General features: G+C 37.0%; 2 protein-coding genes across 2 annotated transcripts; one reads left to right on the forward strand and one right to left on the reverse strand.

Annotated features, from left to right (window-relative positions):
• The first annotated feature begins 1,205 nt into the window (after positions 1-1,205).
• Positions 1,206-4,338, forward strand: LOC109072094 (keratin, type I cytoskeletal 19-like). Its single transcript, XM_019088372.2, has 8 exons — positions 1,206-1,787; positions 1,884-1,966; positions 2,761-2,917; positions 3,079-3,243; positions 3,379-3,504; positions 3,735-3,955; positions 4,062-4,075; positions 4,180-4,338. The coding sequence occupies exons 1-8, from the start codon at positions 1,323-1,325 to the stop codon at positions 4,239-4,241; spliced, it is 1,293 nt and encodes a 430-aa protein (XP_018943917.1). The 5' UTR covers positions 1,206-1,322; the 3' UTR covers positions 4,242-4,338.
• A 2,037-nt stretch (positions 4,339-6,375) lies between these two features.
• LOC109072092 (keratin, type I cytoskeletal 19-like) lies at positions 6,376-9,571 on the reverse strand. Its single transcript, XM_042734526.1, has 7 exons — positions 8,541-9,571; positions 8,338-8,420; positions 7,698-7,854; positions 7,430-7,595; positions 7,206-7,330; positions 6,700-6,920; positions 6,376-6,592 (listed from the first exon to the last, which is right to left on the reverse strand). The coding sequence occupies exons 1-7, from the start codon at positions 9,372-9,374 to the stop codon at positions 6,586-6,588; spliced, it is 1,593 nt and encodes a 530-aa protein (XP_042590460.1). The 5' UTR covers positions 9,375-9,571; the 3' UTR covers positions 6,376-6,585.
• Between the last annotated feature and the right edge of the window lie 6,727 nt (positions 9,572-16,298).

The following is a 16,298-nucleotide window of genomic DNA, read 5'->3' on the forward strand; positions in this document are numbered from 1 at the left end:
TGTAAAGAATTCTGAAGAAATGTACAGTTCGATGAAGGAGATGCAGGAGTTTTACAGTGCATTTTGTTTTAATGTCTATGTTTTGTTTTGCTATATTTCTCAAATCGTTTTATATTTATCTACTAGAAATTCAAGGAGACATTACACTTAATGTCAAGTACAGACAGTTTTCTGACTGTAGTTTTAACCTACTTCATAGGGTTGGTTACAGTACATTATAATCGTTGTTTTTCATTTTAATGTACTATTACTATAATAAGAACACAATTAACTAAATTAACGACACCTTGTTAATCTAGCCCTAGTGACTTTTAACAACCTAATGAGTGATCAGTTATACTATTCAACTATTATCATTTAAGAACACTAAATCATAGCTTAATTTAAAACCAGACACGGGTGAGGCTATAATTTTCTTCAGTCACTGAAGCAATTGCAACTGGCAATTTTCATAGCCAAATAAAAGCAGGTGTTTGAATTCACAGGGGTTTAGTCCACTTATGAGAAATCAATCATGAGCTTATAACACTTGTTATCAAATGTGCCACTTGAGCACATCAGAGAAAGCTTCAGTTTGTGACTTTACCCATGATACTTCCACACACACATACAGTATATATTTTGAAAAGTTTCCATGTATATATTTATAATAATACAATTGATATTATATCTAAATATTTTAAATGTATAAACTCAACATATTTTTCTTAAATATATACATGCATGTGTGTGTATTTATATATACATAATAAATATACACATTACACACACATATATTATGTAAACAAAAGCTTTTATTTTGGATAAAACCTTTCCGTCCCAACTTTTTAGGAGAGACCAGTAGTTTTAGCAGGACAGGTCAGGTCAGTATAAATCACTATAGCACTGTGAGGAAAATACAGCAGTGGATCAAAACAGTTCATCAAAGTTGTTCTAAAACAGGGACGCATTTTGGTTTTAGGTTTTAGGACAACTTTGATGAAAGGTATAATAATAAAGGAGATAAATAATTTTAAATGAACAATAAATAACCGAAAGTGTCATTCAGTTTTTACAAAATATGTTCACTTAAGAAAATCTAACCTTGCCTAACCTTAAACATGCATAAACTCCTTTTTCTGCCCTTAACTGTCAAAGGGCGTTAAGCTGGCACAGAACACTTCTCACACTCACACCCTGCCTCCTTCTCCCACAAAGTGCAGGAGCCGCCCTGGATCTTCATCTCTATAAGAGGTCAGAGTTGGGCTCAAAGTTCCCATCTTCGTCAGGAGAACTCTAACGGTTTCCTCTCTGGTTTCATCTCATCTCCGTATCCACACACCATGTCTTGCTCTCTCCATACATCATCCTGCCTCAGTCCCAAGAGCATGCTTTCTAAGTCCATAGTCACTCCAATTCGCTGTGGTACGATAACTCCTTGCGGACCCAAAGCCTACAGTGTTTATGGCTGTGGTTTTGGAGGAAGCACCCGCATCTCTTCGTCCAGAGTTGGTTGCTATCCAAATCTCAGGTGCAAAATCGGTGGAGGAGACGTATGTTATGGCAAACCGAACAGCGGAGGATTCAGAATCACGCTCGGGAACTGCGACTACATCCAACTGAATGAGAAGTGCACCATGCAGAACCTGAACGACCGTCTGGCGTCCTACCTGGAGAAGGTCCGCTCGCTGGAGGCTGCCAATGCCAATTTGGAGAGGCAGATCCGCGAGTACTATGAGAAGAAAGGGCCGATCTGCCAGAGAGACTACAGCTGCTACTGGAACACCATCAATTGCCTGAAGGAAAAGGTACTCCTGGTACTTTTTTTAAGTGATGAAATGATGGAAAACATTTATAGTATACACTACATTAATATATATTTATATCAGTGTTCTACATTGTAGATTGAAGCTGCTACCATCAACAACGCCGACATCCTCCTGCAGATCGACAACTCTAAACTGGCTGCTGATGACTTCAGGATAAAGTGAGTTCTCTCAAATAACACTTCTCTGTAACCATAGCTTGACAGCTTTAGCATAAACTGTTAAAAAGGATAGTTCACCCAAAAATGAAAATTCTGTCATTAATTACTCACCCTCATGTCATTCCTAACCCATAAGACTTTTGTTCATCTTCGGAACACAAATTTATATATTTGGTAAAATCCGAGAGCTTTCTGACCCTCCATAGACAGCAACACAACTACCACGTTCAAGGCCCAGAAAAGTAGTAAGGACATCATTAAAATGGTCCATGTGACATCAGTGGTTCAACCATTATTTTACAAAGTTATGAGAACGCTTTTTGTGTGCAAAGAAAAAAATAACAACTTTATTCAACCATTTCTTCTCTTACGTCTCAGTCTTCGATGCGCATTCACAAAAGTACCACAACTCATGTGTGTGGTGCTGCTAACACAGGAGCATAGCAGGTCCAACTCTCTTAGTTCATCGTCTGTATATTCTGGTTCATGTAAGTAAGGCTGGGCAAAAAATAGCAAGTCATCCTTTCCGTTTTCGGACATGTTTACGAAGACTATTTCATGTACAGCATTCGTTTTCCTCTGCTGTCTATGCAGGGACAGAAAGCTCTCAGATTGAATCAAAAATATCTTAATTTGTGTTCCAAAGATGAATGAAAGTCTTACGGGTTTGGAACGACGTGAGGATGAGTAATTAATAACAGAATTTTCATTTTTGGCTGAACTATCCCTTTAAGAGGTTGTGTTTCATACATGAATGGGGAGTTTGTTCGCCTTCCTGTACATCCAACATTTAGATATGAGCATGAGTTAGCAGTGCGACAGTATGTGGAGGCCGACATCGCTAACCTGCAGCGCTTGCTGGACCAGACGACCCTGACAAAGGCCGACCTGGAGATAAAGATTGAGAGTCTGCAGGAAGATCTAGCATGTTTGAAGAAGAACCACCAGGAGGTTTGAAGTAGTTTGCCTATCTCAGATTAAATTATGCGTAACTAGTCTTTGTGCCTTAAGCAATATGAAGCCTAGCTTGATGTGGAATTATGTTTTTTTTTTTATAGTTTTAAATAAAAACGCGGTAGTCAATAATTGATGCTTGAGCCGTGTGTTTATAGGATGTGGCAGCACTACTGTGTCAGCTGGCAGACACAAAAGTGTGTGTGGAAGTGGATGCTGCTCCTCAGCAAGACCTGAACAAGGTTTTGGAAGAAATCCGTTGTCATTATGAGAACATCATAGACAAACACCGCAGAGAACAGGAGTGCTGGTTCAAAGAGAAGGTGAGACTTCATCTGCTGTTTCTTTGAGTCCTCCGGAAGCGGATGGTAATTTGACGTCATATACTTCACCAGACTTCTGAGAATACATCACACAGTACAGTATGACAGTGGTGTGTGTTTATGACTCTGTTTAAGACGGGGCAACTGTGCAAAGATGTGGCCAGCAATACAGAGTGCCTAGAAACCTCTAGGTCACAGATCTCAGATTTGCGGCGTACCTTGCAGTGCCTGGAGATCGAGCTACAGTCTCAAATCAGCATGGTGAGGAAATCATCTGTTTGTTATAGAATACACAGGCGCATTATAGATAGACTAGCCTAACAAATATAAACATTTTGTGTGATTTGAGCTCAAAGGTTGGAATGCACAACACAATTATCATAATCTAAACAGATTTTAAAACACTAGGTAATCATACACTTGCCAACTTTGTAAATGGTTACTTATGAATTAATATAATGAGTTTTCTTTCTGCCTCTTTACCCACACAGAAAAGAGCACTGGAGTGCTCACTGTTGGAAACAGAGGCTAGGTACAGCACTATGCTAGCAGGTTTCCAGAAACATATCGACGCTTACGAGGCAGAGCTTTGTCAGGTGCGCAGTGGCATTGAGCAGCAGGGCAGAGATTATGCTGCACTGCTGGACATCAAGAGCCGTCTGGAGCAGGAGATCGCCACCTACAGGTGTCTCCTGGAAAAGCTGGACATTAAGTAAGTCTATCTTTTAGTGCTGGTATAGCTTACGTGAAATTAGCTGTTGCATTATGTTTTTCTGAAATGACTCCACTAATGCACTAATCTTTTTCCCCTCTTATAGGACTCAAGAACAGGGTAATTCAAATATCTCTTTATGCAGTATATTGTGTTTGTGGGGGCTGTTTGGATCAGCTTCTGGATGAATGTTATTCATTAATCTCTTTTTCTCTTCCTTTCAGATGGGGTTTTTGTGTGTGTGACGCCAGCTGACACAATGTTCAGTTGTAAACAAGTTATATGAACAATGTTAAATGTAAACAAAGAATCTAATGGAGGGTCCTTGTAGTGCAATTGTATTACACACTCTGTAGTGACTGTCTAACAACTCACCATTAAAGACTGATCAAGGAACATTTCTTTCATATCTTATTTATTCATGAATTTTGGGCATCTGCAAAGAGTGGATTTTGACTGTGTTTATGAGTACATTAAACTCTTTAAGAACTATTGATATTCTGACTATGAGAATGATTATGCAAGATTTTGCATAACTTTAACTCTGTAGAATCTATAAATCAATGATAGAACACCACCTGAGATTATGATTTAGATTAATTATAGACATTTTGTTGTTGGTGGTGGTGGTGTTGTTTTTAAAATAAATTGTTAATGATATTTGCACATTATTTTAAAAATGTTGATAGGTTACAGTAAGAGTGTAAGGTTTTAATAACTTTATTAAGGCAGGTTATTAGTTATGTATTAATACTATTAATAATATTTGCATGTTTCAGTGATAGATACAGTTTACATGTGAGTAGAACCTTGGAAATATCCTCTGTGTTTCAGAAAAGGCAAAAAAAAAAACAATTTTGGTTACCATAGACTTCCATTGTATGAACAAAAACATTTCTCACATGATCTCGTTTTATGTTCAGATTAATAAAGAAAGTCAGACCACGCAGTGCTTTGAAGGTGATGAGGAGAATTTTGAAGCACTGAATACGAAAACGTGAGAAAATAAGAAAAAGTGAGAACCCTAGCTGCAGTTCTGGATATAATAGAGCTTATTTAATGTTGTGTTTGGTGGAAAAGAGAATTACTGTAGTCGAGTCGAGAAGTAATGAAGGCATGAACCAGTGTCTAAGCATCATTGATATTTAAGAAGGGACGTAAACGAGCAATATTACGAAGGTGAAAGAAGACAGATTTTGTGAGTAAAGAAATGTGAGGTAGGAAGGAGAGAGAGGAGTCAAAGATTATACCCAGGTTTTTAACGGCGGTGGAAGGTCGAACCAAGATCCCAGCAATGTTAACACTGTCAACAAAGAAAGGAGCAACATTTTTTGGTGAACCGACAAGAAGTAGATCTGTTTTATCAGTGTTGAGATATGATTTAAAGTGTGAAGCAGTGCCTCAATCTGGTCAAGGAATGCAGACGCTGCACAAACAGAAATATCACATATTTAAAAGGTTAAAAATTTCAAAGTGAGACAATGGGATTATCTGGAGTTGAAAAGAGTGAAAAGATTTTATTATTATTGAATTTTTAATCACATTATTCATCTCTAAATGTTTCTTTCACTGTCATAGTGTCATCATAAACGCACAAGTCTGGGTCTCTCTGTCTCGCTCAGGCTGCGCTGCAGTGTTTGTTCATAATAGAATAGAAAATAGATCATAGAAAATAATTTTTTTGTGTTTTATTTGTTTATTAATTACAAAAACTGTCTGTTGTTGCTGGTAAACTCATGAAACTCTTACAAGAATATCAAACTTAGTAATCAGCAGTATAGTTATGTCTATATGCTGTAAGAATGTTTACAATAGATGATGTGAGAAGAGGAAGAGTGTCCTTTACAAATTGTCAAAGATAAGATGGTGGTGTCAAGCTTGAAAAGTTCTGAAAACCAGGTTTAAGGTATACATGAGTATAAAAGCAGTGTAGCTTAATAAGCAGCATATAGTAGTCAACATTTGTGGATCAAAACCTTTCATCAAAGTTGTCCTAAAACCAAAATGCGTTCTTGTCTTAGTACAACTTTGATGAACTTTTTTGATACACTTAAAATGTTGACTGTATACTTATTAAAGGTTTATTTCAATATAAGAAAAGTGTATTCAGAACAATTCAAAGTTGTATGACACTTGAGTGAAAGTGAAAATTCAGTTGTTACCACATACTATGCATGAGCTCTATCAGTTTCAGTATACATACATATTACTGTAAATATCCCAGCATTCAACACATGAAACTGTTTGCACATGATCGCTAAATGTAATAAAAATGCACTGAATGCATGGAAAACTATGGCAAAGACTGTGTAAAGGCATATGTTTCCTTTCGCATTGTAAAAATAAAAAACGTGAACATGGCAAAATAACAAAACAGACACCAAAATATTGGAATTGAACTTTAATATGGAATGCACACAATAAATCTCAGCCACTCAATAATTGTCTTACAGTGAATGGTAAATAAAAAAAAAACAAATGTTGTATTTAAATCTGCACTTTATATAGGACACTTCATTGCATGTATTGTTTACACTGCCCATCTGCAGGGTAGAAAACATTTACAATTATATATCCTCCATATATTCATAGAGAGAGAGGGAAAGAGTAAATATAGAGAGATGACCTTTTTAGGACCTAGAAATGAAAAAAAAAGAAAATATACAAATAACATAAATTATATAACATAAAAGATTATGCAATATTATAGACCTACAATCTGTTATAAATGAAACGATACTTACTTAATGTCCTGCTTTTCCAGGAGACACCTGTAGGTGGCGATCTCCTGCTCCAGACGGCTCTTGATGTCCAGCAGTGCAGCATAATCTCTGCCCTGCTGCTCAATGCCACTGCGCACCTGACAAAGCTCTGCCTCGTATGTGTCGATATGTTTCTGGAAACCTGCTAGCATAGTGCTGTACCTAGCCTCTGTTTCCAACAGTGAGCACTCCAGTGCTCCTTTCTGTGTTGGTAAAGAGAACAGTTACTGAATAAAACATCATAAAATCAGGTTAAGGTTTAGCTCAGATAACAGCTAGCTAAAAATTGCTCATATCTAAAGATCAGTGCTGAAAACGTGTGCTTAGTTTTGGAAGTCACAGATTAAAACATGGAGATATCACTTAACAGTTAACATTAGTTAACCCTTTGTTAATTTTCAGACCCAAACTCTCTTTCCACTGCCTCTCACAATCCTTTTCTATTTTTTACTTTTTGTCTATCACATCCTGTGTTTACTGCATCTCACCATGCTGATTTGAGACTGTAGCTCGATCTCCAGACTCTGCAAAGTGCGTCGCAAATCTGAGATTTGGGATATGGAGGTTTCTAGGCACTCTGTGTTGGTGGCCGCATCTTTACACAGATCTGCCATTTAAAGAGAGTCACAAACAGACACATCATGTGAGCTGTTCAACTCATGAATCACTGAGCTGTGTTGCATGCATTAATACCAGACAGACAGTAATCTCACCTTCTCTTTGAACCAGCGCTCCTGTTTTCTGCAATGTTTGTCTATGATGGTCTCGTAATGACAACGGGTGTCTTCCAAAACCTTTTTCAGGTCTTGCTGAGGAGCAGCATCCACTTCCACACACACTTTTTTGTCTGTCAGCTGACACAGTAGTGCTGCCACATCCTATAAAAACACATGACTCAAGCATTATGGCTTAGGAAACTATTACTGTTCTTAATCTTCATTCAAAACATTCAAAATTTTAAAAATAATTGTGCTACAAACCTCCTGGTGAGTTTTCTTCAAATACACCAGCTCCTCCTGCAGAGCGCAGTTCTGCGTCTCCAGGTCTGCTTTTGCAAGGCATGTCTTCTCAAGTATGCAACGCAGGTTATCAACGTCAGCTTTTACACACTGCCGTATCATCGCCTCATTCTCATGTCTGATTTATGGAAAGATCAGAGAAGAAAAAAATCATCATGTTTAAACATGACTATGATCTATGTACAAGCAAAAAGCTACAGACCCTAATCGAGTTAGATGTCATATTGACTTTTATGATAACAAAGCTGAAAAGGATAGACTTCAAAGTTTTTACGATGTAGGCTACACACTGTATAAAGGTCCTACATCTTTCAAAACAAAAAGACGTTCATCAGTTTCAACCAATCAGCATATGTATAGCAAAACATCTGTATTTGCTTCCATACAGTACATTTGTGTTTATTTATACATTTTGTTTGTAAAAAAAAAAAAAATTGCATTCCTTTCGGTGGGAATTTAAATTTTTTTCCAAAAAGAGACACAAATGAGACCTTACTACTGATAGACAGAATTTGGTTTGTTAACCCCAATTTATGAAAACATTTGTAAATGTCAAATGCTCCAAAATAACTAGATGTTAAATTGCCTTTATAGAACTCACTTTATCTTGAAGTCCTCAGCAGCCAGTTTAGCGTTGTCGATCTGCAGAAGGATTTTGCCATTGTTGACAGTAGCATCTTTAATCTATAATGAAGATCGTTGACAAAGAAAACTATAAATATAGATCACATATAATAAAGCAATTCTTTTTGTATTATATTTGTTCACAGTAAAGTAAGTTTTTACTAATCTTCCATTTTGTACCTTTTCCTGAAGGCAATCGATGGTCTTGAAGTAGCAGCTGTAGTCCCTCTGGCAGATCAGCCCCTTCTTTTCATAGTACTCCCGGATCTGCTTCTCCAGAGTAACATTGGCAGCCTCCAGAAAGTGCACCTTATCTAGGTATGATGCCAGACGGTCATTCAAGTCTTGCATGGTGGCCTTCTCGCTATTCTGGAGGTAGTCATAACACCCTCCAGTCATGATTCTTGCGCCAAATCTTCCACCAGGGGAGCCAGCATTTAAACGATAAGAGCAGGTAGAGATGCGTGTCTTTTCTCCAAAACCACAGCCATAGACACTGTAAGCTTTAGGCGCAACTGTACCACAAAGACGAGGACCGATTATGGACTTTGAAGTCATGGAGAAAGAGCTGAAGGAGGACTTGGGGTTGGAGACAGAGCATGGCTTGGGGCAGGTCTCAGAGCAAGTCTTCACACAGGTATCGGAGCAGGTCTTGGGGAAGGTGAAGGAGCAAGTCTCGGAGCAGGTCTCAGAGCAAGTCTTCACACAGGTATCAGAGCAGGTCTTGGGGAAGGTGAAGGAGGAAGTCTCAGAGCAGGTCTCAGAGCAAGTCTTCACACAGGTATCAGAGCAGGTCTTGGGGAAGGTGAAGGAGCAAGTCTCGGAGCAGGTCTCAGAGCAAGTCTTCACACAGGTATCGGAGCAGGTCTTGGGGAAGGTGAAGGAGCAAGTCTCGGAGCAGGTCTCAGAGCAAGTCTTCACACAGGTATCGGAGCAGGTCTTGGGGAAGGTGAAGGAGCAAGTCTCGGAGCAGGTCTCAGAGCAGGATTCTGGGCAGGTTTTGAAGGATGACATGGTGGATGGATGCAGAGATGGATGAACGCAAAAGGTGAAGATACAAAATAAAATGCTCAAATTGTCCTGAAGCGTATGGTGGCTCTAAGGCCAGCTCTGTCATCTTATATAGTTGGAGCTTTAGGGCAGGTTCTACAATTTGACAAAGGGAGTGTGTGTGTGTGTGTGTGTGTGTGTGTGTGTGTGTGTGTGTGTGTGTGTGTCACCACCAGTAGTATTAGAACTCAAGAACCAGAGTATTACACCCTAATGAGGAAGCTACAAAAGAATTTATGTGTGTGTATATATATTTCTAAATCAAATTGGTGCCTAACTGGACAAAGCAGAAAATTATGAGTAAGTTTTAACAATTTAGACTTTTAAAGGCAGCACAAATAGCAAAGTGCGGGTGGTGTTTCAATTACACACATGACTCAAAGGTCACTTAATAGACTAATGCCTTCACAACAAAGACAGACTTAAGCACAAGATCAGAAAGGCCTATTAAAATAATTTTAAGATAAAATATGGTCATTTTTAAATTACTGCAATTTTTTCCACATATATCACTTGGGTCTCTTGGGCCCAAAACATAAAACAGTCAACACATAAGTCAGAAAACAAGGCTTAAGTTTCTGATTTAACCTTGGATATTTAAACCTGTGCCATTCAAAAAGTATTTTCAGACTCCTTGAGGGATTTTTTTTTCACAGATTCATCCTTAGAATTTAAACTTATAAAATATAAAGTCTTATGGGAAACTTCATGACTTCAATCATCTTATATCAAAATCATCAAGCAAGCAGGTCACTTTTAAGATAAAAGCAATAATAGATAGACAGACAGAAAGATTTTTCTTTCTTTTTTAATTCTTTCTGTTTTTCTAAGCGCTCAAGAACGACACCACGTGTTTGATTGTACAAGTTTGCTATAATAGCGTGCCTATTCAAGTTACAAGACATAATAAAACCTTGCAGGACGAGTGATACAAAACTCTATTTTTTAAATGTATATGACCATCAGTTGTCCAAATTTCTCAGTTTTAACGTTAAAAGAACTCATTGGGTGTTACAAAAATTTTAAAGTACAAATAACTGTTAGACAAGAACTATTCTGGTGAAACTGCTAGAATGCTGTTTGCAGGCTCAAATTATGGGGACCCTATTGATTTCTTTTATTATAACATATGGGTTTATTTGCTTGCAGCACTATTTTCTTCAGAATTTCCGGAAAGAAAAATATCTAGAACATGAGTGTCAGTGTGTGGCCAGTCTGACAAAGCACTAATTGGCTACTTAATGACAGTTCAATCATTTAGCTGTTTTAGAGAAAGGCATGAAAAGCAGTTGAGTGTCTTTAAGTAATAACTTGACTCAGTAGAACCATATGTGTAATTTCATGTGCAATAATTACATTCTTTTTAAAAGACTGTGTGAGAGTAGCCTAAAACGTGATTAGGAGCTAGACTCACCCGTTAATAATGGTGATGCATGTCTCTAGATCACATACCATAAAAAGGCATAAGACGAAGGCAAATACATTTCTGTTCAATCTGTCACAGTCTCAGAGGAAAAGAATTGTGTTTACTCTTTTATTTAAAACACTACATTTCTAATAATGCTCTGGTGTATAGGCCTATATTACAAACATATAATAATCAAAACTCATTGAAAATCTATGAAGATCTATGTAAATAGATCCTCTCACTAACAGGTCAAGATGCCTGTACTTGTAAGCCTATATATTGGACAGCCTTTTGGATGTTATTTTTGTTTTCTTTGCGTACAAAAAGTATTCTTGTAGCTTCGTAAAATTACAGATGAATCACTGATGGCAGATGGACTATTCTGACAATTCTTTTCATACTTTTCTGGGCTTAGACATTGTTAATTGTTTGGCAGTCAGTGGGACAGTCACAAAACTCTCGGTTCTAATCCAAAATATCTTAAATTGTGTTCCGAAGTCGAACGAAGCTTTTACGGCTTTGGAACGACATGGGGGTAAGTTATTAATGACAAAATTTTCTTTATGGGGTGGAGTAACCCTTTAAACTAAATAAGTAACCTTTTTCTCAAATTAAATTACTCAAGTAAAACATGTTGCCTTTGAAAAAATTCAAGTGTGCAAAAGATGCCTGCTCCCGGGACACCAGACTGAAGTTGTAATAAGACTGCAAATCCAGCCACAAAGTTGAGGTATGAATTCACAACCATCTGACCCTCAAATAGTCAAAAGCCACTGGGTGCACCTGAAATTAATAAATATAAGCAATCATGTAACCTACAATGCAGTATTTCAACATAAAATGTAATCTAAATTACAAGTTTATCAAATGATTTAAAGAATCAATACATTACCTTATATAATCAGCTTCAGAGTCTTGAAGCATCAAACACTTCTCCACATCAGCTACTATTCTTTCCACCTACAAGTCATAAAAAAAATTATCTTGTGATTTCTTTAAATGTATTTACATAAATGAGACCAAAATGAACACCCAAAAGGCATATATTTTAAAATAGACAAACTCTTACATTTTATCAGTAAATTAAATTATAATATTACACTGTAGAACTGTACCACTAATCAAATTAAATAATTTACTTTGCAAAATTACAACTGTGTTATGACATTAATGTTTTGCATTAATTTGTGAAAATACAATTAATAAATGTTGGGTTAAATGCAATGATACTTTTTAAACGTGAAACTAAACCGCCATTAGGTGGCAGCAAATAACTTAATGAGTGAGCCAATTGAGTCATTAAGGGTGCTTTCACACTTGGTTCGCTTGCCTGGTCCGAACCCGAGTTCGATTTCACCCCCTCTACCACCCTATTTAAGTGGGCTCGGGTACGGTTCGGAAGACAGCGTTCACATCATCCAAACGAACCGAACTCTGACGTCAATCGAACCCGGGTGCGCACCAAAAGTGCTAGTGTGAAAGCACCCTCATTGTACTGATCCGTTCAAAGTGCTGAATCATTCAGTAAAAAAAACGCTGAGTTTTGATTTGAGGATGAGCAAAATAGTTTTGCTTTGATCTTTGTTTGGAACTATTTTCGTTGGTGAAATAGAACAACAGTCAATATTGTATCTAAAAAGTAAGTAACTTGTTAGCTAATTGTTTATTGAACTATGTATTTGCAATCGTGAAACTCAGCAAAACAGCTCACTTGTTATGCTACTTAACGATATCATATGTTATAAATAAACTCAGCAGTTGAACATTTACCTCATGTATCTTCCGTGAGTTTATGTGTGCCGTTAAGCTTGTTTTGATGTTGAATGTAATGTTAATATAATCGGAATCAGTCTCGCATTTCGATGCTTCCCTAGGGTTTTTTTTTTTTTTTTTTTTTTTTTTACAAAAATTTTAATCAGGTTAACTTATCCAGTCGGGCATATAAAGATGCCTTTCACTTTAAAAAAAAATGTCAAGTTACTATGACAATCGTTCGCACTGGGTTTTTACGTTAAAAGTTAGGTAAACTATATTTTAAATGCTCTCAATAAAAAAAATGTAACTGCCAAAATAAGAAAAATCCAGAATTTGGCCTAACTATGCTATGATAGCAATTTCCAGTTTACTGCACAGAAGTTACCAAGGCCACTTGTCTAAATGTCATGATAGGAGGCTACTGTAACATGATATCGCTTATACATGAACTTAAATAAATATAAAAGGATATATTTCTTAAGTAAAATTAAGTGAATTTACCAGGAATTATGAATAAAGCCTCTAATCTTCAATCATTCTCGTGCTGCGCCAGTCGGCTGGATTTCAGATTTGAATGATGTGCGCGCAATCCCATAATGCCACACTACAGTAAGTTAGTGTAAAAAGCAGGAGCTACAGTGACAACACCTGTTTCTTGTAAATTAATTACAGTTGACGTGGAAATAGACTGTTAACAACTGTAAAACCTTATTTGACCCATAATGCATTGCGAATTACAGCTACATCTTGTAAAATGTTTAAACAGTAATATTCTGTGAAATTTTGCTGTAGAAACTACAGCAATTGGGTACCAAGCACCTCTCACTGTACTCTTCCTCTAGCAGAACCAGAACATTTTGGATGCGTTTGGATCCGAAATGATTGGCTTGGTCTAGAGCAGTGGTTTTCAAACCGGTCCTGCGAGCACCCCCAGCACTGCACATTTCCTGTGTCTCCCTTATCTATCACGCCTGATTCAACTCATCAGCTCATTAGTAGAGACTGAAAGACCTGAAATGGGTGTCAGATATAGGGAGACATAAAAGATGTGAGGTGCTAGGGGTGCTTGCAGGACTGGTTTGAAAACCACTGGTCTAGTATGGATTCCCAGAAGTCTCTATTTTGTAAATATGGGCCTTGGAAGAGGTTAAATTAGTTTATTTTGCTTTGGCTACAGTGGGTAATTCTAGTGGTGACAACAAGCATGCATGTCACTTCTGCAGGCTGCGTCATACTCTGTCACTCTTTTCCTAGCTTTTGCCGGCTCTGAGACACTTGCATTTTATTTCTCCTGCTCTTTTTCTAGCTAAAAAAATCACTCACCACTAAATAAAAACTTAAAGTGAAGGCCTGATTATTTCAGGGGCCTTGTCAAAAGTCCATTGTTTTTGAATGTCTGTGCTTCTTCTGATATATTTTCACACTTAAAACAATAATTTGGTATTCCTCTTGTACCAAAGTCCTCTTTTACGCTAAGAAATAAGTCTCCTGGCAGTTCTCTCCCAAGTGGTTCCACCGCTGCCAGTATTAAGTCTGAGTATGATTCAGTGGGCTATATAACACTTTTAATTGCTAGGAAATTACTTGTCTTTAAAGTTTTGGTTCAATATACTTACCTGTTGATCAAAAATAGCCTTAAACCTATACACTTTTCATTTTGAAATTACTGCAGTTTTATCCACATACATCATTGGGGTCTTAAAACAGTCAACACATAAGTCAGAAAACCATATGGATATTGCAAGGAGAATTCATTGTTTGGTTTTCCTTGCATGCAATACAAAGGTTATCCAACCAGTTAAAGCAATTACCTGATTAACCATTAATACAGTAATACATCTAGACTCTGTCTTTTAATGTGGACTAACAGTGATGATATGAGATGATATGATGATTCCAGATAACGGCATTGTATCGCTTGCAAATTTGTAACCTTTCAGCAGTGGTGGCATTTGCGGTGTTGCACATGTTTGTTGACATTAGGGACACTACTGTATGTCATGTCAAACTTTGTGTCAAATGATCTCTCTGGAAGATATGTGACATTTCAGTTCGCTTTCAGTGTCTACATTCCATTACCAGATAGAGACGCTGTTTTACATTTTATACAGATTTTAAAGCATTTTCACATTTCAGCTTCCCCAAAATGAGGCCAATCTGACTTTTCTCAAGAACCGTTTTCTAAAATATATAAAGTATATATTTTTATACCGAGATGGATAATAAAGAATTGTTTTAACATCCTTCAACCGGGCAAGCCCAATGTCTGTACACCGAATCATCACAGATTATTATGTGTTGTGTCGGAAAACAGAGGCTCACAAAATAATTGTTTACTCTAAGAAGTAGTTCTCGGATCTATTTCAGTTGTATGTTCCTAAAGATAACCTATAGATAGTATATTAGTATAAAGAGGCATCTTCACGTTTATAATAGACAAATGCAAATTGTGCATGAAGAGTTCATGTTTAAATGATAGACTATACTTTTAGAGTTGTGGACCTTAACCTTTCGAGCTGCTGTAATAGGGAAAACTGTTGTGCTGAAGATGTCTCCTTTTTTACTTTTTTCATTAAATATATCAAAGTGTGACATATACTAGTGTATAATTCAATGAGATTCTAACCGTGGCACGCCCTCTATAGATTGAACTTATATATTGCAGCTGTATCTGAAGCTTTTCCCCGTCCAGATGTGTTTATTTCTGTTCTTTCGCTTTGATCAGTCCGTCTGTGAGAGAAGTCCAACTCATTTCGACGAATCGGTTCTTTTGAACAGTTCATTTAAAAGAATCAGTTCAAAAGCGGATTAAGCTAAATTTGCGCCATGACGTGGCATATTACATTCTTTGTCTAAACTCTAAAACTAAACAGTTAAATAAAGCCATATGTTGGCACACATTTGTAGTGACTCTTTTCTTCATTTTTTAATTTCTTGCAGCCATGATTCATCACATAAAAACAAAGTCAGTTAGAACCGTAATATAATTTGCATAATACTAAAGTTGCCAGTTGGCTAAAAGCCATATGTTGGCACACATTGCTGCTATTACGTTTTGTAGCATCCCTTTTCTTCATTTTCAATTTCTTGCAGCTATGATTCATCACACAAAAACAAAGTCAGTTAGAACATTAATATAATTAGCATTTACTATAAAAACAAAGTTGGCAATTGGCTAAAACCATTTAATAATATGTTTTATTAATATAATATGTGAAGTAGAATAAAATTAATTTAAACATTTTATTTAATTCTGCTTTTTTTAGTCTGCTACATTCAAATCATCAATTTACTGCTGTTTGGCAAATTTTCACATGCAAAATTCTAACCAAACAAGTTTTCTCTCATTTGCCACATTGACCACAGAAAGCTTGGTTTGAAAGTGACTTATCTGTGAACTGTTTGAAACATTTAGGCTATGCTATTGAAAACAGACAATAATCGGCACCGTTGCGCTTCGGGCATCCCGAGTTCGAATCCCAGCTTGCGGACCTTTTCCGAACTCTTCTCTTCCTGCAACTGTCCTATCAAAATAAAGGCAAAATGACCAAAATACATCAAAAAGAAAATGGACAATGGATCTTTCTTGACCACGACATTTCACCTACATTTCAGATCCCTCATCGGAAAATCAGTAAACCGATTCAATCCGATTCGTGAACAACTCTTTCGGTTCGATTAGTGAATTAACTATTCAGACCGGTTTTTCGAGTCAGTTCAACCGA

The sequence above is a fragment of the Cyprinus carpio genome, chromosome B11 (genome assembly GCF_018340385.1).
Source record: "Cyprinus carpio isolate SPL01 chromosome B11, ASM1834038v1, whole genome shotgun sequence".
Lineage (NCBI taxonomy): Eukaryota > Metazoa > Chordata > Actinopteri > Cypriniformes > Cyprinidae > Cyprinus > Cyprinus carpio.